This window comes from Ursus maritimus, unplaced genomic scaffold, assembly GCF_017311325.1.
Source record: "Ursus maritimus isolate PB19 unplaced genomic scaffold, ASM1731132v1 scaffold_21, whole genome shotgun sequence".
NCBI lineage: Eukaryota > Metazoa > Chordata > Mammalia > Carnivora > Ursidae > Ursus > Ursus maritimus.
Genome location: NW_024424564.1, coordinates 44738149 through 44758348, shown reverse-complemented (window position 1 = coordinate 44758348; position 20200 = coordinate 44738149). Strand labels below are relative to the sequence as shown.

Genomic DNA, 20200 nt, shown 5'->3' with positions numbered 1-20200 from the left:
GCAACAGCGAGCCTCAGCCAGGCTGGAGAGCCGGGCCAAGAGCCAGGGCCTCTCCGGCATGGCCAGTGTGCTGCCTGCTGGGGCCTGGCGGGCGGGCCACCCTCCTGGCTGCAAATCCCACTGGACTCATTAGCTTCCACCTGCACAGCGGCCTCACAGTGCCCCAAACTCCATGGCAACCGTGAGCTGCTGGTCTCTGAGCACCAGAGCCTGGGAGTGCAGACGGCCCAGACTAAAGACACAGCTCATGGCCCAAGCTGCCTACGGTCAGTGGGCAGAGCTGAGCAACCCCACGGAGCCAGGCTAGCTGCAGCCTATCCGATTTGACCTGCACGTGGTGTGGCTAGGGCATCCCTGGGCCCTCGGAGGCCCACTGACAGTTTCCAAAGACAGGGCAAGGTGGGGAGGCCAAAAGCCATTCAAATGACCAGAATGACCACTGGGGAGCCAGGGGCAACTGCTGAGGGAATCCCTTAACCTAGAGCTTTCCTTGGCTGTAAATCCTGGCTGCCCACAGCTCAGTCCTGGGTCCTGAGAAAAGGGCTGAGAATACCAAGCAAACTGCTTCCCCTGAAAAGCCTTTAGGGGGAAAGTCTCGAGAAGTTGAGGCAAGGGGCTGGCCTTGGCTGCTGAAAGCACCTCCCTGAAAACACTGTCCCCAGGAAAGGACAGAACCCCAGCTCTGGTGCAGAGGGTCAGACCCGAGTAGAGCAACAGGGACTTTTGGGGAAAGTTAAGGGTGGCTAGGGATCATGAGAAATGACTAGACAAGTCCCCGAGGTTTTATCAGGGATCTTCCCTGCCGGCCCTGGAGGGCGTGGTGTGTGGCCTACAGTGTAGCAGGGAGACGGGGCGGCCTGGAGATGCTGTTTTGGAACCAGTAACGCTGGGCTCGCAACCTAGTGCTGCCAAACATCAACGGCCTGACTTGGGGCAAATGACCCAGCCCCTCAGTGCCTCGGCTTCCTCCTCTGATCAGATTATGTAAGATTCTGGTGCACAGTTGCTCATAAAACCACAGGGGTCCCTTCCCCCACCCAGGCCTGCCTGTGGGGCATGAAGTCTGCCTCTTGGCCACAGGGCTCTCCGGCCCATGAGGGACTGATCTAGGGGTAGGAACTCTGCCATCCTGAGGGGTTCAGGCAGGGGGCTGTGTGCCCTTCCACGTGGCGTGCCAAACAACCGGGTTCAGGGGCCCAGAAGGGGTCTGCCCTCACAGGGGGCAGCCCAAACTGCGGGGGACAGGGTGGGGCCGGGCCACTCACTCTTTTCGTTGGTCAGCCAGAGAGCTGCCCCGGGTCAGCGCAAACATGTCAAACTCGCCTTCCAGTTGGCCAGAGGCCTCCAGAGACTGCAGGCCAGCCCTCACGCTGCTGGAGCCCAGGTCTGCAGGGACAGAAAGGCACATGAAGGGTCCGCCACCTGTTCCTGCACACTGAACAGTGGCAGAGCTGCCAGGCCCAGGGACAATTCTGGAGAAGCAGCAGGGTCGGGGTGGGGCCGGTGCGGGTGTAGGATGGGGCAGGCCATGTGCCGGCTAAGGGACCGTGGGCACGTGACTTCCTCTCCCTAAGGTGGAGACACAGGCCCCCTCCCAGGGCAGCTGTGCAGAGGGCAGGTAACACGCTGCCTAGCACATCTGGCATAGTACACGGCTGAGCAGCAGGGGAGTGATTAGATGTATGGCTGAGTTTTCAAACAGCCCAGGAGTAGTGGTTCAGAGTGGGCTCTTGATGACTTCCTAGGGCTTGGCACAAGCAGGCAACCAGCAGTTGGGAGACTAATCACAGTGATGGTGACGGCAACTGCTGGCGTGTCTGGGGTGTGCACCCTGGGCCCAGTGCTGGTCTCAGCCCCCTTCTGTGTGTGCTTACCCAGTCCTCACGGCGACCTGTGAGGAAGGGCCCATTCCTGCCCGTTACACAGGAGTGAAGGGGGCATAGGATGCTCAAGGGACTAGCCTAGGCTCGCCCAGATGGCTCAGGTCACAGAGAATTCGGTGTCGAGGGGCGACCACAAAGCACTGGGCTTCTGAGGTCCGAGGGTGCTTGGGAGTTGTGGGCTGTGAGAGAGAGAGCCCCACGTGTTTGGTCCTGGGTACCCTGCCTTGCAGTGGGGTTCAGCCCAGCGAGGTGAGGTCTGGGCCTATGTTTTACTGCTGGCACTCCAGCTCTAACAGGAGAGCACCCCCAAAGTGCAGGGGTGCCCACAGCACCATTGTGTGCCCTCGGCCAGAACCCCCACACGGCACTTACTCATTCCCGCCAGCTGGGACGAGAGGCTGCCGGTGGCCGCCTGGTCAGGGCCCATGTCGATCAGGTCAGCCGCCGCCTCGGCCTCTCGTGGGGCCTGGGGAGAAGGGAGAGGCCGGTGTTGCTCAAGGATGTGCCACAAGGGCCCCAGCAGCTATGACTGGGAATCAGGGAGTCAGCCCCACTCTGCCTCGAGCTCAGCTGCACCCCCTGGGAGGCTGGGAAGACCCTGGGGCATCAGCTGGTGGCAGAGCCTTAGTTACCTTAAAGGAACAGTGACAGAAAAAGTGAGAAGGGGACTTCTCTCTGGGCCTGGATAAGAAGGCATATCCTATCAGGATGTCTGGGGAGGGAGGTGAGCACGGCCCGCCTCCTCTTTCCCATCAACACAGGCATGATGTGGTCTCAGAAAAGCGCCTTTACCTTGCCGGTCTGGCCTGTTCGGAACCGTTCAAACCTACGAAGACAGAAACAAGCTGGGTCAGAGAGACAGAGAGGCGCCTCAGCACAGCCCAGGCAGAGCTCTTCACACTGCTGGCCTCCACATCCACGGCAGTGAGTCACAATTAGGGGGACAGAGCCCATTTATGCCTGCTGAACCCAGGGAACTGGTAACAGCGCCCCTCGTTCACTTGCCAGACTGTCCCAATGTGAACGACCAATTATCTGGCCACTTGTCATGACCAGTAGTAAATGAACAAACAGGAATAAGCTAGAACAGAGAGGAAAATGGGGATGCACGGCACATGGCAAAGGCGAGTGCTGTTTTATCAAACGCGTTTGGTGATTTGCTTACACACTTGTGTGCACATGTCAGTGGCTCTCAGAAGCGGTGTCTTATGCTGCTTCCTGGAGGCACTGGGACTAGCCTCCGACTAGCCTCCTGGCTGCTTGAGGTGACTGGAGAAGGCCATGGTCTGCTGAGGCCGGGCCCTGTCACTTACTGAGTGACTGGAGGTATGTCACTTCTGAACCTCAGCCTCCTGTCTATCACAAGGGGTGACAGCGGAACCTGCCTCCCAGACGCGAGGATCCAGCGAAGACCCTGACTGTGAGTAGAACCGTGAACTAGGAGGAAGCAGGCATATGTCAGGCCTGATGCCTGTGGGTGTCAAGGGGTCCTAGTCATCCCCAGATTGGGCCCTTGGGCCACCTCAGCCTACACCCCAAAATGGCAGAAAGGGACTCTTCTATTCCAGTAGGCCAGGGAGCAGGAAGGGCTGGGCAGACGTGGCCCACAGCAGGCCCCACCTCCCCTACTGCCGACTGACTCAGAATCACTTGGAGTCTGTTGCTGCAGAATGAGCAGAAATGAATAAAGGCTAGAGAAGGCTGCATAACTGTGTCTTGACCCAGACAGCCCTGGTTGCTAAGTGCTTACATGAATCACTGCGCGGACTCTTAGTCACCCCACGGGGCAGATACAGAGAGCCCGGCATCCCTTCTCCCTGCTTTGGTAATAGCACCTGAGTGCCCTCTGGGGAGCTGCTCTTCCCCCTTTCCTGGGATCCTGGAGCAACCGCCTGCAAGGGCCCTTCTTCCCTTCGCCAACTGGTGGGTCCCACAAAGCTGAGCAAATCCGTTTCTCCTGGGGAGCTGACTCTTGAACAGGATGACAGAAAGTGGGCAAGTGTCTGGGCCCCATTTCCTGATGGCCACACCCTAGGGACATGGTCCAGGAGTTTCCACCCTGAGACCCCGGAGCCGCCCTGGGATTTCTCTTTCCTGCTCTGCTGGCAGGACTCACTGTTTGAGTCTTCTTTGGATTCTGAAAACTCTCCTGTCCATAAAGACTATTCTCCTCATGAACTCTTTTCCTGCTTAAGTGAGTGTCGTGTAGTGTGCAGAGAGTCAAAGAGCCATAGTCATAACTGGCCCACGGCCCCGGAGCCAGGCAGCGGCGGAGCGAGCAAGGACAGAGCAGCCTGCATGCAGGGATGCGGCGGCAGGACACGCTCTGGCGAGGAGAGGAGAGGTGGCCGGCAGGCTGCGTGAAGCTCATGCCCACTGGGGAAGAAGAGAGCTGATGGTGCTCGGCCTGGTGTCTGAGAGGGAGGCGGGAGGAGGCCAGGCAGTGTGGACAGGGAGCCAGGGGAGGAAGCGGGCTGGGGCAGCTGGCCAGAGGCCAGGGGAGGGGGTGGGCTACCGTTCGTGGCGCAGGAACACATTGTTGAGGTTGTCGTTGACGATGAGCAGCTCCTCAGTGAGCTGCTCATTGGCGATTCGGGGGATGAGCTCCAGGACCCTCTGCTGCATGGCTCGGCACGTCCGGTTGAGCTCCTGCGGAGGGAGCAGGAGAGATGGCCACGGCCCTGGGGGCCAAGAGCGAGGCCATGGCCGGGGGCTGGGCTCCAGCCTCTGTGCCACCTTGGACGACGGGGGTTTCCAAACCGACTCCAAGCTCCACAGGACAGCTGCTGGGGTTCCACAAACACCCTCTGGATCCCACCTCCAGTGTCCTATGCCAATACTGAGCACACGGGAGACAAGCCACACACGAGACCGTGCAGCTGGCTTAACCTGGCTGTGTGCAGACCTCCCGCTGCCAGCTACCTTTGCTCGGGTGAAAAACCAACAGTGTCAGTGGTCGGTGGAACACACCGCAACTTCTCTGGGTGACTGGGATCTTTTCGTAACCAAAACATGAAAAAACCGAACCAGACCTCTCCAGCTATTATCTGCAAACCCCGAGTTTGAATTTTTCCCTCATTATTTTCCCTAATTTTTAAAAAAGATTTTATTTATTTGAGATAGACAGCAAAAGAGACAGAGAGCGCCGTGAGCGTGTGGGAGCCAGAGCACAAGCTGTGGGGAGCAGCAGAGGCAGAGGGAGAAGCAGACTCCCTGTGGAGCACGGAGCCTGACATGGGGCTCGATCCCAGGACCTGAGATCATGACCTGAGCTGAAGGCAGACGCTTAACCGACTGAGCCACCCAGGCGCCCCTTCCCGAATTTCTTTTTAAATACTTTTTACTTTGGAATAATTTTAGATTTGCAGAAAAGTGTCAAGGTAGTAGAGTTCCTGGGGCGCCTGGGTGGCACAGTGGTTAAGCGTCTGCCTTCGGCTCAGGGCGTGATCCCGGCGCTATGGGATCGAGCCCCACATCAGGCTCCTCCGCTATAAGCCTGCTTCTTCCTCTCCCACTCCCCCTGCTTGTGTTCCCTCTCTCGCTGGCTGTCTCTATCTCTGTCGAATAGATAAATAAAATCTTTAAAAAAAGAAAAAAGATAGTAGAGTTCCTGTAAACCCTTCCCTCAGCTTCTCCTTAGTTTGGTGTTTGTCAAGACGAAGATGTTAACACTGACCCAACGCTATGAACTGAACTGCGGACTTTCTTCCGTCTCGCTGTTCTCCCACTAATGTCCTTCTGCTCCAAGATCCCACTCTGCACTTAGTCGCCATGTCACTGACTTTTAATCAGTAAATTATATATTTAAACTCCTTCGGGAAAGAGAAAAAAATTAAAAGCCACAGCAGTGTAAGACGGACTCTTTCTTCAGGTACCGGCCACTAGGCGGAGAGGTGCCCGGGTCATGGTGTCAAGGTGCAGAGTCGTCTACACTTTTCTCCAGTAGGCACCATGAAGACCAGACACTGCCCCACTAGTGACTCTGGTTCTCTTTTGGACCCTGTTACCCACCCCCTCCTAGAATTTCCTCATCTGCCTTTACTGGTGGGCAGGGCGGGCCCGAGTGACTTTCAACACCCTGTGGGGCCTCCCTTCTCGTCCTCCAGTGACCAAGCACACTTGTGGCTTTGTTCCCACTTCCTTCCCCAGCCCTTTGAAGAGTAGAAGAGCAGCAGCGGCAGCCAAGCTCCTGGGTTTGAATTCCAGTGCTGCTGCTTACCAGCCACATGACCCCTGGGCATATTACAGGCCCTCTCTCCGCCTCAGTCTGCTGATCTAGAAAACGGGGACAATGACTGCACCTACCTCTTGTGGGGTGTGGTGCGATCAGGTGAAGGAACGCACATCAAGTGTCTGCATCAGAGCCCGGGCACCGGAAGTGCTCATTATCTATGAGCTGTCACCACGGAAACCAAGTCACTCCCACCAGGTGACTCCTGGGCCTTGGGGTCCCCCAGCTTTCCTGGTACCTCTATGAACTGACCTCCACAGGTAGGGTAGGGCCTTTGGTGGTCCCCAGATGGGGATGGGACTGTGGGAATATCGTGTGACACGTGGAGTGGAAACCCGTGGCTCCCACTGGCCCTGGGGCCCGAGAGCCTTTTCCTCCCAAAGCCGGGACTGCTCTTACACCGGCCCGCTAAGCTCCCTACTCTGAGAGGGGGAAATCAGAACAATCTTACAGATGACGAAACTGAGGCAAGAGGAGCTATTTTGTTCAAACCAGGAAATGCCAGAGCCCTGAATTCCAACACGATGGAGTCCAAAGTCCCTGGTTTCAACCTCTGCCACTGTGAACACGGAGTTCCAAGCAAGCCACGGCTGGGGAAGACACGTGTGTGGGCAAGCGCGCGGGAGGTCACCTGGGGGCGGACGGGACTTGCTCACCTGCAGCAGCTCCAGGTCTGCAGGCTCTGCCTGGGTGGGCACCAGCTCCGTCAGCATCTCCGACATCACCCGCACGTTCCCACTCACCATCTCGAGCTCACTGCGCAGCTTCGCGATCTGAAACACACGGTCGGTCCTGGTGAGCGAAGCCCGGGGTCCAGAGCCATGATCACTAGCGAAGAGAGCCTGGTGCCAGGAGCTGGGGTCGGGGGGGTGGAGGGAGCACCCAGAGGAGCCGACCTGCCAGTACCTTCTAGGCTCCTGAGCCACAGCCCTGCACTACGAGGCCTGTGCTGGGCTGCCCCCACCCCCCGAGGCCCCCTCACAGAGGTGCTACCAACCGTTACCATCTCCAAGCTGGGGAGCCTGGTTCAGGGAATGCCAAAAGCAGTGGAGCTGAGAGTAAATGCACCACAGAGTATGGCTGGAAGGCACCAGCATCTCCCGGGTCCCCGGCGGCAGCTAACGAGGCCCTGGAGGGCAGGCCCGTTTCCCACTCTTCGTCTCCTAGGACAGCAGGATTTTTACTCCCCTCTCCTGTCCTGTGAGGACGGGATTTGGTCTCGCTCTGGGCCCGCTCCTCCTGGTCTGTTTTGGTGTCCTGGGCTCTTCCAAGGGTGAGACCCAGTGTCACCCCCACCTTGAGTACGACAGTGACATGTAGCACTGGTTAAAAAGACATTAGCAGGTCTTCAGAGATCAAAGGGTTCCAAGGTCTTGGCCTGGGGAATCGGTCGGTGTAAACCAAGCCGCAGAGTCCCGACACAGGGAAGGTGGTGAGGGGCCACGGGTACAACGTCTTGTGCTGCGGGGCTCTGTGCGGTGCTTGGTCCCCTTAGGAGCACTGCAGATCCTGTGAATGTCCAGGAAGCAATCGGCACGGAAGTTCTAAAATGAATCCGGACAAGGAACCCTTTGCCATGGAATACTGCATGGAGCTAGGATCATGTGGCCTACATTCTGAGAAATGCATGTGACGTCACTGATTTCAGGAGTGTCACTATATAAATTCACGATGCCTGTGAGAGCAGCTACCATTTACTGACCACCTACTAAGTGCCAAGCATTTAACTTTTATTAATTAAACTTTACCACAGTCTTATGAGACACACACCGTTATCCCAGCCTTTACAGGTGAAGAAATGGGGAAGCGGACACAGGCAGTACATCCGCTGTGGTCCACAGACACATTCCAAACCCTGCAACATGTTCGGTGTGCTTGGCCTATCTAATGAACACTCTCGGTACAAATGAGTGGAAGAACTACTGACCACAAGCCCAGTGTGTCCGGGTCCGATGGGACCTAATTACAACGGAGTCTGGGAGTGATATCACTGCATGCCTGAAAGCCTTAAGATGCCCCAGGAGACAGAAGGGGAGCTGGAAACGAACGCCTACTCAGTTTGGTTTTGCAAGAGCCTTCTGGCACTGGATGTAATCAGTCTTAATCCACGCAGATGCCAGACTTTAGGTAAGATGGTTATCATAACCTAGTTACATAAATTTGGATCACAGGGTGATTTTACGATTTTTATATACCTTTAATTATTTGTCCAGTCAGGAAAACTTTTCTAGTAATACTTGTAAGTCTGGGAGGTGATTTTATAACTTGCTATAAGGTATCAAATACAGAAGTCTCTCTTCAGATGGGCTGGGGTGGGAAGGGCTTTTGGCAGGTTTGTTCATAAACCCAAATGAGACAGTGTAGGAGATCAGCAGGTGTGCTGTGGAAGGTCAAATTTGTTTCCATCACACACCTGTGTCTCTCTTGCCAGTACCTTCAGCAGCTAAGCTTTCAGACTTAGCTGAAAGGATGGCTCTGAAGTCCTTAACACGCCTCAAAAGTGGGCACCCCAACCACGTAAGGCCTCGACCTGCATCCCAACAGCATGGCTAAAATGAGAGCACACTGGGGCGCCTGGCTGGCTCAGTCAGAAGAGTGTGCAACTCTTGATCTCAGGGTTGTGAGTTCGAGCCCCACACTGGGTGCAGAGACTACTTAAACAAACAAACAAATAAATAAAACAAGTGCACACCCAGAGCACGCTGGCCATGGCGGTAGACGCCCCTTCTTGGGGCAGACAATCTCAGCAGGTGGCCTTGCCCCCCGGTTCCTGGCGGAAGAAACCGAGGGACAGAAGCTAAGTCAGTGGCCGTGAGTCTCTGGCGGGTAAGCCTGCAAAACTACTCAGAGAGCCCTGGGAAAACCTGCCCCAGACCCCCGGTCCCTGGAATCTCACACTACACCTCAAACCTTCTTCTTGGGGCTTGGTGGGCAGCATCATGGTGCAAAGGGGTTTAAAAATTTTCTGTGTGCAGATGGTTTAGAACTGTTTTTAGCCAGAACCTCTGTTCAAATGGAATCTTATTTGAATGCATAAATGAACCCCACAAAGAAAATGGAGATGCTGTTGAAGAGGCTGCCTGCTGGGCACTCCCCACCCCCTACCCCATCCCGGGTGCTGCCTGAAGGGCTCCGCGGACCACACGGTTTGGAGAATGGCTGGCCGAGGTGCTGGACAGAGGCTCCTGGGAGTCAGGCAGACCTGAGCTTGAGTTCCACCACCATCTCTGATGAGCTGTGTGTGGCTCTGGGAAGTGAGTTTATCTAAGCCTCATCTTTGGAACAGGAAGAATGATACATACCCCATGGGGCTGCTATGTGGATGGTAATTTTCAGACTGAGAGGGGCCCTCCCTGACCCGCGTGGCTCTGACTCAGGCTTGTTTACCTGCTCAGGGGTTGGTGTGATGGGTGTGTCACTGGGTGTGGCCGGGATGGGCAGAGGGCTGGTGTGCTGGGTGGAGTCTCCTCCATGGCTGGCATCTGTGCCCACAGAATTCTGCCCTGATGCCTGCTCTGAGCTGAACACGGTCTAGACGGTAGAAAACTGGATCAGCAAGGCTGGGGGGCGGGTGGCTGGGGAAAAGCCAGGGTGACTCCCCCACCTTCCCTTCCCACTGCTCCCACCGGCTGTGTCTCCTCACCCTCTGGGGTGTGTGGATGGGCGACAGCATGTCCAAGTCAGTCATTGGGAATTCCAGGCCCTTCCTCCGCAGGTCCTCGTAGACGGCCACCACACCTGTCAAGTCGGGTGAGCTGCGGAACGCGTCAGCCCAGGACTGAGAGGGGACAAGGGGACACGGCCGGTAACCACTGCTCACCGTCTCCCCTGCGAGCCCACCTCCCCGCCCCCTGGAGAACAGAAATTCTCTCGTCGACTTGCTGGTCCTTAGACTATGGTGGCTGGACAGCCCCCCACCGAACCAGGCCTCCCCACACTCAGAACCTCCAGTCAGCGGACAACCAAGACGGCCCCACCCAAGAAACAGACGGAAGCACAGGGACACAGAGCAGCAATGGCGGGGGCACCTCTCTCCCCGGCCAGGGCCCGGAGCTCGGCCCGCCGCACTCACCTGGATGAGGTTGAGCACCTTGTCGTGCACGATGGTGGGTGGGTTGTTCTTGGGCAGGATGGTCCTCACCAGCACGCCCTCCACGAAGTCCTGGCTGGCCACCAGCAGGTGGAAGCGGTGCCCACAGTTCTTGACGCAGGTTTCTAAGACCTGGAGGCCGGGAGGGGCCCATGAGCGCTCATCTGCGGATGGGGGGGCGTCCAGGACGCCCACCCTTGCACTCTGCCTCCATCCCAGAGGACAGGCTGAGTACGGGAGGGGGTCCCTCAAGTGAGACCCTGGAACATGGAGAAGGGGGGACAGTGCCCCGATTCGGGGGCTGGTGTGCTGGCTAGTGGCCCCCTGGAGTGGCCGCGGTGCCTACAGAAGCCTGCCCTGATGCTGTTTCTGAGGGCACCACGGCCTGGAGGGAAGGTAGCTCTCCTAGTGGAAACCAAAGTTAACTTTCATAATCCTATGGTGACCCTGAAGCCCCAGAAAAAAGGCGCTGAACCTCCCTCCTCGATCCTACTCCCACATCCCAGCAGGAGGTGCCCTGCTCTTCCAGGGAGCCGGATTCACCGCATATGAGCCCTCTTCTCGTCTCCATCCCAGCCAAACCCCTCTGGCAGCCAGGTTGCCCACTCTCGCCTGGCTTGTTCTCAGCTGCTGGCATTTGCTTTATGCTCAGTTTTCAAGACCCCAAGTGCCAGTCAGCAGCACCCAGTGTGGCCTGCCAGGCTTTCTGCCCCACCAACGTCTGGCTTCAGTGAGCTTTTGTGTCACCTGGCAGGTCCTCTGGAGGGATGTGGGCCTCGGTGGGTCTGCTCCCCATGCCTACAGGCTGGAGAGAACTTTTCCAAATGGCCTCTCTTGCCACTCCGTGTCTGCCGACACTGTAGACAGGACAGCGCTCTGCCCACAGACTTTTCCTTCCCAGCCCTTGGAAGAGGAGCCGCAGGGTGGCTGGAGTCCTGCTGGGCCTGGGGGACGTGTGGATCTACCACGGATGGACGGATGGATGGGGCACTCACCGTGAGAGCCAGCATCACCTCGTGGAAGTTCTTATTCCCTACGATTCTCTTCTTCACTGCTCGGAAGGCATCTTTGGGACTGGGCAGAAGGGCAAAAGGAAAGATGGGCTGAGGAATGGAACCTTCTTAGCCAACATGTGGGGCTGCCTACCTAAGACCAGGAGGCACTGGAACACAGGGATGGCTTTTGTTTATCTGTCTTCCCTGTGTCCTGTTTCCTTTTGAACACACATGTTCTAATCACAACACAAACTGCCTGCCCCACCGAAGTCCTCAGTAGATCATAAATATTGGCAGAGATTCTCTGCGTGGACCCTGGGGCCCCTGCACCAGAATCCCCTTGTGGGGAGGTGTGAGGATGTGTTAAAAATGCAAAACCCCGGGCTCCCACCCTAGACCCCTGAACCAAGCTCTCAGGGAGGCCCCCAGGGGCGCCCTGTACATACTGAGGTTTAAGAACCAATCGCCTGCCAGCATAGAGTCCCAACGCCCCTTCCTGGCCACTTCCTCTCTCCACCCATCCTTCTATTCGGCTAAGTAGCCACACGTGCTGGCACTGTGCTGGGCCACGTGTTCCATGGAGACCCACATCTAGGTGGGAAAGAACACGGGCCTGCAGTCGGAGTGAGTGGGTGTCGGGGAGCGGGGCTCAGAGGAGTCCTCTCTGAGGAGGTGGTGTTGCAACTCGGTGTGAAGGACGAGATGAAGCCAGCTGCGGGGAGCAGGGGAAGTAGTTCAGGCAGAGATGGGAGGGACTGAGTGGAGGCCGTGTGCAGAGGCAGAGGGAGAGGCTGAAGAGGCCCAGTGGTCACGGAAGGGAGAGTGGATACACCTAAGCGCAGGGGGAGCCCTGAAGGCCTTGATGGCCGTCTGCTCCCCCTGCCCCATCTGTTGCCCATACCGCCTCACTCCTGCATCCTACCCTTCAGCACCGTACAGGTGAAATCAGTGTTGCCCCGACTGCTCTGGCCTAAAAGCGTTTGTGGCCCCCAACTTCCACAACTACCTGGTGAAGGCTCAGCTAAAATCCGCCTCACCCACGACTCTTTCCCAGCCCCCCATGTCCCTGGTGTGCACGGCCACACAGCACCCATCGGGGGCTGCCTGGCCAAAGAGGCCGCCTCCCAGAGGGGGGGATGGGGTCCCCTTTTGACAACTCTGCTCCCCAGGGCCCAGCACACTACAGGAGTGTGAGCAACATTTTCTAGGCTGGTGAGTGGCCCCTGGGGCCTGTCCTGCTGTCTGCCAGGCATCTTTCTGTTCAGTGCTGACCCCATCAAGGGCAGGTCAGGAAAGGCAGGAACCCGGACACGGGTCCCCCAACAAGAGTGAAGGCAGCAGGCAAGGTGGGGAAGAGCCATGGAGGCCTATCAAGGCTGTGACAGAGAGGACATGCACCATGGTCCCTGATGGGGTGGGCCCCTGTCCCAGAAGTGTGAGGGCAGTTTTCAACCTAATGCCCTGGGGCCCCTCCTCACCCTCAGGACTCCTCACCTGTGGCCACTTCAGCTCTCTAAAGGAACTTGTCTCTGCTTCTCATAGAGTGGCCCAGAGAAAGGGCATGGCATTGGGAATCAGAGGTCCCGGCTTAGGGGCCATTGCTGTGGGCCTCTTGCTTGTGTTTAGTAACCGGCTAGGAGCACAGAGCGGATGACAAGGAGGCCAAGGCGCGGTAGACCAGAGACTCAAGTTTAGATGACAAGCTTGGTGAGGCCAAGGGTCACATCTACTTTGCTCACTGCTGGGTCCCTAGTGCCTCACGCAGTGCCGGGAACACAGGACGTGTACAAATGAATAGCACGCACCTGAACCCAGCCGTGCCTGAGCCCCAGTTCTGCCAGCGTTTATAAGGGAGACAGGGACTTGCTTCTCTGAGGACGCCCGTGAAGCCCCCAGGCCTTCTCAGAGGCTCTGTGAGCATTTCTGCCCTCTATCTTCTATCGTAGTGGTCCTGCCACTGTCGTCTGCCCACCACTCTTCAGCTTCCTTGGAGAAGGCCAGGGGTGGTGCATGCGTCCCCTACTAGCTGCTTGGCAAGCCCACCATGTACCACTGGGGATGCTGGAAGCTGCCTGCTTCCAGCGGACCCCTCTCCCCACAAAGCACTACTGGGCTGAGAGCGACCTCGCAGGCCAACTGGATTATCCCAGTGAGAAACGGAGACAGAAGTGAGGTCTGCTCCGGCTGTTGATTCTGATTTTCCTGAACAAAAGCCCTGTCAGGCCGTCCTTCCCGATCACTGAGGTCTTCACACCACATCCCACCCTTCCTGGGTTTTCCTGAGAAGGACAGTGACCCTGCTTTCCCTGTCTGCTCCCCTCAGAACCCTGGGCTTATTGCTGGAAGAATCTAAAAGAGCTTTCCTTCTGAGGATAAAGACCTAGGGAGGTACAGTGACTTGCCCCAGGTCACACAGCTGGTCAGTGACAGCTGAGACCAAGAGCCCACTGCCACGATGCCTCCTCCACAGCGCGTGCCCTGGTGTAACCTGCGTACTGGAAATGTTCGGCAAAGGCTAACGCCTATGGGCTCTCAGTTCTGCTCTACCGTCACTGCCTTTCAGTGCCTCTGGACCCAGATCTTAAGGAAATAAAAGTCTGTTCTTGCTCACAGAAAAACCTGGGAGTACCCCCTGCCCATTCCAGCCCACAGGATGCAGAACGGTGCTTGGGGCCATGTCCCAGTGCCAGGGGCTGCCAGCTGGCCTTGTCCCAGGAGGATGTGGCCCAGGTGACATGCTAAGAGGTCCAGTTGGCCAGGCTGCTGCTGAGAGACACACGTGGGCTGGCAGTCCCCAGGCGTGTCTCTCTCTCTCGTCTATTTCATGAGAGGGCTGGGTGGAATCTTGGTTCCCAAATGCCTAAAATGCCACACTGCTGCCTAGGGTGGGACTCAGATGATGTCTGTAGCCCTCCTGGCACCAAGGGCCACCAGGGGGTCTACCTGTGCGCCACAGGAGGGGGTGCGATGGGACTGCTCCGTGGCGGAGGGCAGGCGGGGCTGTAGTGGGCCATGCCCATGCCCTACCCCCAGCCTCCCCTGTAGGCCTTACCCATCCTCTGTCTCATTGATGATGTCGCAGATCTCCATGTTGAGGGCCCAGTCCTCGCTCTGCAGGGAGCCATCTGTCGCCTTCTCTGTGGAGGAGAAACCACAAGTCACAGTGTAGGGGCATCCAGATGGACAAACTCAGCTGTGTGCAGGGGTGTGGTACAGGGCCAGGGCGGGAAGAGCCAGGGAGGAGGAGGACAACGGATACTTTCTGGGCACCCAAGAAGGGCCGGGCGCCATGCAAAAGGCTACCTACCTTGTCCCGTTTTGTCATTTAATGTGTTTTTGGCTTTAAGATTTAAAAGTATTTAAAAATACTTTATAGTATTTTTACTTTTTCAATTATGTTAAAATGCACATAATATTTGCCATCCCAACCACTTTTAAGTGTACAGTTCAGCGGCATCGAATACACTCAGTGTTGTGCAGGCATCGCCGCCAGCCACCCCCACCTCCTTTTGCATCTTCTAAATCTGCAGCTCTAACTCCCCATCTCCCCTCCCACAGCCCTGCTAACCACCACTACACCATCTTTTTTTTTTTTTTTTAAAGATTTTATTTATTAGCAAGAGAGAGAGCATGAGTGCGAGGGAGGGGTAGAGGAAGGAGAAGCAGACTCCCCATTGAACAGGGAGCCCGATGCGGGGATCGATCCCAGGATCCTAGGATCACGACCCGAGCCGAAGGCAGCCACTTAACCAACTGAGCCACCCAGGCGCCCCCACCACTACACTGTCTTTGCAATTCTGACTCCCTAGATATCTCATGACATGGAATCGTACAGTACGTCACTTAAGTCTCATAGTAGCCACACTGAGGCCGGGAGTGTCACTGTCTTCTGACCACTGAGGTGGCCTCAGCTTAGTCTACCCATCCGATGAGTGGGGCCAGAAATCCAGTGGACCTGGCCTTAGGGTGCTTGTTTCTGACACGACACTATGGAGACAGTGTTTTGTTTTATTTTCGTAAATAGAACGTTCCTTCTCGACTCGGTGTTAATTTTTGGTAACCCTTCACACAGTTTACAGTGTAAACGGTTCCGAAGTGGCACACAACAGAGACAATCTATCTGTCTCCCCTGCCCCGGCCCCACGTCCTAGGGGCCCCACCGGACCAGTGTCTTTTCAAACCTCCCAGAGACATTCTCTACCTAAGAAGCAAAGGGCCCAGTGTAGTTGAAGTCTCGACTCCATTACCAGCAGCTGGCCTGGCCCTTTGCGCTGGTTTCTGTCTGAAGACTCGGAGGGCACCAGCCGCCCCGCAAAACTGCCCCCAGGGAGCGGCAATAATGCCAGCAAGGCATCTGCATGGTTCCTGCCACAAAACAGGTGCTCGGTAAGTGGCGGCGGTTCTTCCACATTGAGGTGAAGGTCGCATCACATAAACTTAGCCATTTTAAAGTGTACAATCCAGTGGCACCTAGCGCACTCGCAGTGCTGTGCAATCATGACCTCCATCTAGTTCAGGTTGGGCCGAATCTGATAACATTTCCAGGCCCGACTCAGCTAGAACATTCTTGAGGCTGTCAAGGCCAGGGTCACTCCCCTCTGCACCCTTCTAGAATCCATCCTCAGGCAGCCCAGTTTGTTTGTTTGTTTGAAGTAGGCTCTACGCCCAGTGTGGAGCCCAACGTGGGGCCTGAGATCAGACCTGAGCCGAGATCAAGAGTCAGATGCTTAACTGACCGAGCCACCCAGGCGCCCCATTAGATAAACTCCACCACAGCACACGCAGGCAGTCTGGTCCCCTGTTTTCTGGGGCCCACCTTCTACCACACGAGTTACCTCTGGCTGGCACGCACTGTAGCCTAGTTAGGACTCTGGGACAAGACGGGGCTGGTCAGTGTTTTAAGGTTCAGGGAGTAAGACCCTTGGTGTCCTGATGCTGGGCACTACCCAAGTCCCCCTCCATCACGGCCCTCTCCTCGGGCTCCCACACCTGGCCCTCGCCGGCAGTGTCCCCGCCAGCACGGTGCCGTGAGCTGTACACCAACAGCACCCGAGGGACCAGGCACGTGCAGCTCGTCATTCCACGTGACTGTACAGCCGTCCTGCACGGGAGCCATGTTCACAGGGAGAGCTGAGGGTCCGGGGGGCTAAGTGACCGCTCCCTTGCTGCACAGCTGCTCCTGTGCCAGGCCTGCTCCAGGCCCTGGGGATGGAAGCCATGGTGGACCAGACACATGTGGTCCCCACCCTAAGGTGTCCAAGGGGCTGAGGTGTCCTCTGAGCCCCAGCCCTGTGATCAGCCAGAGCCCTTTTCTAGCCGGGCAGGCAGGCCCACCCTGTGGGACAATGCCTGGGCTGGGCTGGCAGTCAGCTCACTAAAACTGTGGCTTCTGTGATGTGGGTTTTGAAACTGGCCTGACCTTACTGCCTTAGGTCCTGCAGACAGATGGACGCTAGGGGAGCTCAGGGCACAAGCCAGGCAGCAGCGCGGGGTGCTTTTCTCCCTAGACTATGGCTGGGGGGAGGGAATGAAGAGGGCTTCCTTTAAAAGGGTTGAAAGGTGGGCTCCTTCATCCCACAATGATGGCCTGCGTGTGGCTTCTTTGTGTCACACTCCCCACCCTTGGGGACCCACACACTTACTGAGCCACATGGGGAGAACTAAAAAGAGCCGGACAAGTGCCCCTCTGGGCAGAGGGAGCCAGGCTCCATTTTGGAGGATCTGGGGGATAGTGGGTGATCAAACATGCCAAATCTGCTACTCCTTCAGAAACCATGCCTCAGCGACCCCCAGTCACATGGGCCAGAAGACGGTCATCCCTGGCTTCCGGCCACAACGTTCTGCCCACTCCAGCTCCTGACTCTCCATCCTACCTGATCCCCTCTCGCCTTGTCGTCTGCCTCTGGCCAGCCACTGGCCTCTTCCTCGGCCTCTTCCCCGCAGACCACTGCCTCCGCTCCTCCTGCCTGGCTCCTCCCCCTCCATGCCCCCTGCTGCCCCAGAGTGAGCTTTCTGAAACCTGGAAGGGACCCTGTTCCTCCCGTGCCCCCAATCCTCCGAAGGCTCCCCAGCCGTCAGCCCGGCCCACATGTCCTTCCTCAGCAACGGTGCTTTAACTCCCCAGTTACAGACCAAGCGCCTGTCAGCTGTTCATACATGAACACAGCTGAATCGTCCCAACCCCACGCGGTGCGCGTCACTGCCCTCATCGAACCCATGAGGGAACGGAGACGCAGCGAGGCCACACAGTGGTCAGCAGGGGCCAGGGAGCTCTGCCATCCTAGAAACGTCCTCCTGCCCCCCTCCTCCTGGATCCCTCGCCCTACCAGCAGGCCTCTTGGTGCTTCCTCAACTAGACCCTCCCAGTGACCCCTGAAAACGAGGGGCACCTCTCTTCTCCTGGGGGAGGAACATTACGGTTTTAGAAGGGACTCAGGTCATTCTGGAAAGGCAAGCAGGCTGGTAAGGGGCAGCTGGGACATTTAGAAGCCAGAGGAAGGCCGAGGCAGGGAATCGGGTGGGTGCAGGAGGACCTGGAGCACAGGTCTGAGGCCTGCCTCGGCAGAGCTGCAAGTTCTCCAGGCCCACGTGCCAGCAGCAGGCAGAGCCATGCAGAGGACAGTTTGTTGGGGGGTAGGGTGGGAGTACGGGGGGGAGGGGGTTTCAGTTAGCCCAAACAGGGAGAGGAAGAGGAGGAAGCGGCAGAGGGGATACAAGATCCACCCTGGCCATCTTGGCAGAACAGTGTGTCCAGAGCGGGATGGGCACAGCCTGTGCCTCGCATGCCAACTCCCTGCAGGTGTGGGGTGAGTTTTCAGACGACCTGAAGGAAGATTTCCGTGGGGTAGGCATACTCCATTAAGGGCAGAAACGTAAACCCACAGGAATCTGGGGATGTCTGTTTTGTTTTTGTTTTTCACCACAGAAGTAACTCAGCTTGCTATTTTGGAAAGGAGCAAGAAAGACACTGGCAGTGGCTGCCAGTCCCAGGAGAATGAGCACCGGCTTCCCACCCTCTGGGCTGTGGGTGGTAACCTTCCAAGGTCCCGGGCAGCTGTTCTCTCGTCCCCAGCTCCTGAGGACGCCAGGCCCTGCAAACTTACTCCTGGGTTCAGGCTGTGGGGCTGCTGTCTGGGGCGGCAGTTCTGTGGCCGTGGATCACGGGCCCCCGTCTGCCTGTCCTCTCCGTGTCAGGCTGGGTGCAGACACCACCTCTCCGGGAAGGCTCCAGACAGTCTGCTTGGTGTGGTGACAGTGGCAGAAGCTTGGGAGTGGGACGAATCTAGCCCCTTGTGCTAACTCAGGGACCACAGGCCCACTCAGTCTCTGTTCTCACCTCTGTAAAACTGAGATAAGACAGCCGGCCTCACAGGTGCTGCGACTTTTCAGCCAGACAATGTGTGCGCAACGTCAGGCGAAGAGCAGTCCTGAGGAACTGCTAAGTACCATGACGGTGGCCTGGGCTGAGAGCCGGCAGGAGTGGCCGTTGAAGACACGCAAGCTCCAGGCCCTTGGCCCCAGCCTGCTCATTCTTGGGGGGCTCTGAACAGCTGGAAGACAGTGGCTTTCTCGGCTCCTTCCACTGCTTTGGACAAGTGCACGACTGCAGGTGCTCCGCGCCACGCACTCAAACCGCACTGACCATGTGCTCCCACGTCAGCCTTGGAGGGAGCAGCCTAGAGCCTTCTCCCCACCACCCTGCATGTTCAAACAGCCACCACGTCTGTGAATTCCAGCTGCTCAACGCATTTCTGAGTTGTCCCCAGTTCTGTCATCAGTGTGGCAGCTCTTAGGCCTTGTCACCGCCCCCGAGTCTGGACATCACCTCCACACTCTTCTCTTCAAACATAAATCCAACTAGTACTTTCTACCGTCTAAAAATTGACCAGGATCCCCTCACCCCCTCAACTGCCTGAGGGTCAAAAACCTGAACTCTTCAGGGCAGAGAGGGGCGTGTGGGACTACCCTCAGCTGCAACGGGCTGTCTTCTCCTCCCTTTGGGGCCTTGTTCTTGCATGCCTCTGGGCTTCTGCCCGGCATGCCTTTCTTCCGTTTGGTCAGGCGTCTGCATCCAGACGACGATGGCGACCATCACCGCCAGCGCACTCACTGGACACTCAGTAGGCACCGAGCATGGGCCTCAGCACTTCACACAAACCCTTCACCACAGCCTTAAGAAAGAGGATGAGGAACGTGAGGAGCCAGAGGTCCGTGGCTTGCCCACCGTCACACAGCTCATATACCGTAGCGCGGAGATGCAGACTCGGCGAGGTCTGGTTGGTTACCAACTCCGTACTCTTAACCGCTACTTTCGGGGCCTCTTGAACATACTCAACGCTTGTTGTCATCCAGGCACCCGGGGGATTCTGATGAGCAAAACCAAGCAGGTCCTGCCCTCTGCACGTGCACGGCCCAGTGAGAGGCCACAATTGCCATGGCAAAGGGGACAGTGACACAGACAGAAAAGACTGGGCACTGAGATAGGACAGGGTGTGAGATCTGATGTGCCGACATAGAGGAAATGAGCCGGCTAATCCCGGCTCATCTTTTAAGGCCCTACCCCAGTGCCAGCGCCTCAGTGTATCTGCCAACTGGGCAGACTGTGTCACTATGACCTGTACTGTCATCCTGCACTGCGACAGTACCATCATGAGTAATAGTGACAAAATGACTGGCGTTCACTGAATGTCGGCTTGTGCAAGCTGCTCAGTATACACCTTCTCTCGGGTCACCTCCTCACAGTCCCTACTATGGAGGAGACCGCTGAGGTCCACTGTCCGGAAGTGGAGGGGCATGGGGCTCCGAACCCCCGTGCCTCTCATACTGCTTGGGCCCTTCAAGGACGTCTCTACCCAGCTAGGGTGGACCCTGAGCTCTCAGGGGCCTCACCTCTGCTGGGACAGAGAGGAGAGGATCGTTCAGTGTTTGTGCAAGGCCAGCAGCCCTCCGACGGCTTTGCCGCTCTGGCGCAGCGCTGAACACCTGTGCCTCCCCCCCCCCC

General features: G+C 57.2%; 1 protein-coding gene across 4 annotated transcripts in view; it reads right to left on the bottom strand.

Moving 5' to 3' along the window:
- TOM1 (target of myb1 membrane trafficking protein) overlaps positions 1-20200 on the bottom strand; it is a 39576-nt gene that overhangs the window by 8713 nt on the left and 10663 nt on the right. For 2 of the 4 annotated variants that reach the window (XM_040637433.1, XM_040637434.1), the window contains exons 2-11: positions 14252-14336; positions 11200-11278; positions 10187-10336; positions 9758-9892; positions 9502-9645; positions 6771-6887; positions 4399-4532; positions 2676-2709; positions 2256-2349; positions 1266-1386 (exon numbers count right to left, since the gene is read on the bottom strand). In XM_040637433.1, the coding sequence (XP_040493367.1) occupies positions 1266-1386; positions 2256-2349; positions 2676-2709; positions 4399-4532; positions 6771-6887; positions 9502-9645; positions 9758-9892; positions 10187-10336; positions 11200-11278; positions 14252-14336 (1093 nt within the window). The remainder of the gene's footprint in view (positions 1-1265; positions 1387-2255; positions 2350-2675; positions 2710-4398; positions 4533-6770; positions 6888-9501; positions 9646-9757; positions 9893-10186; positions 10337-11199; positions 11279-14251; positions 14337-20200) is intronic. The other 2 variants (XM_040637435.1, XM_040637436.1) reach the window with 1 other exon arrangement.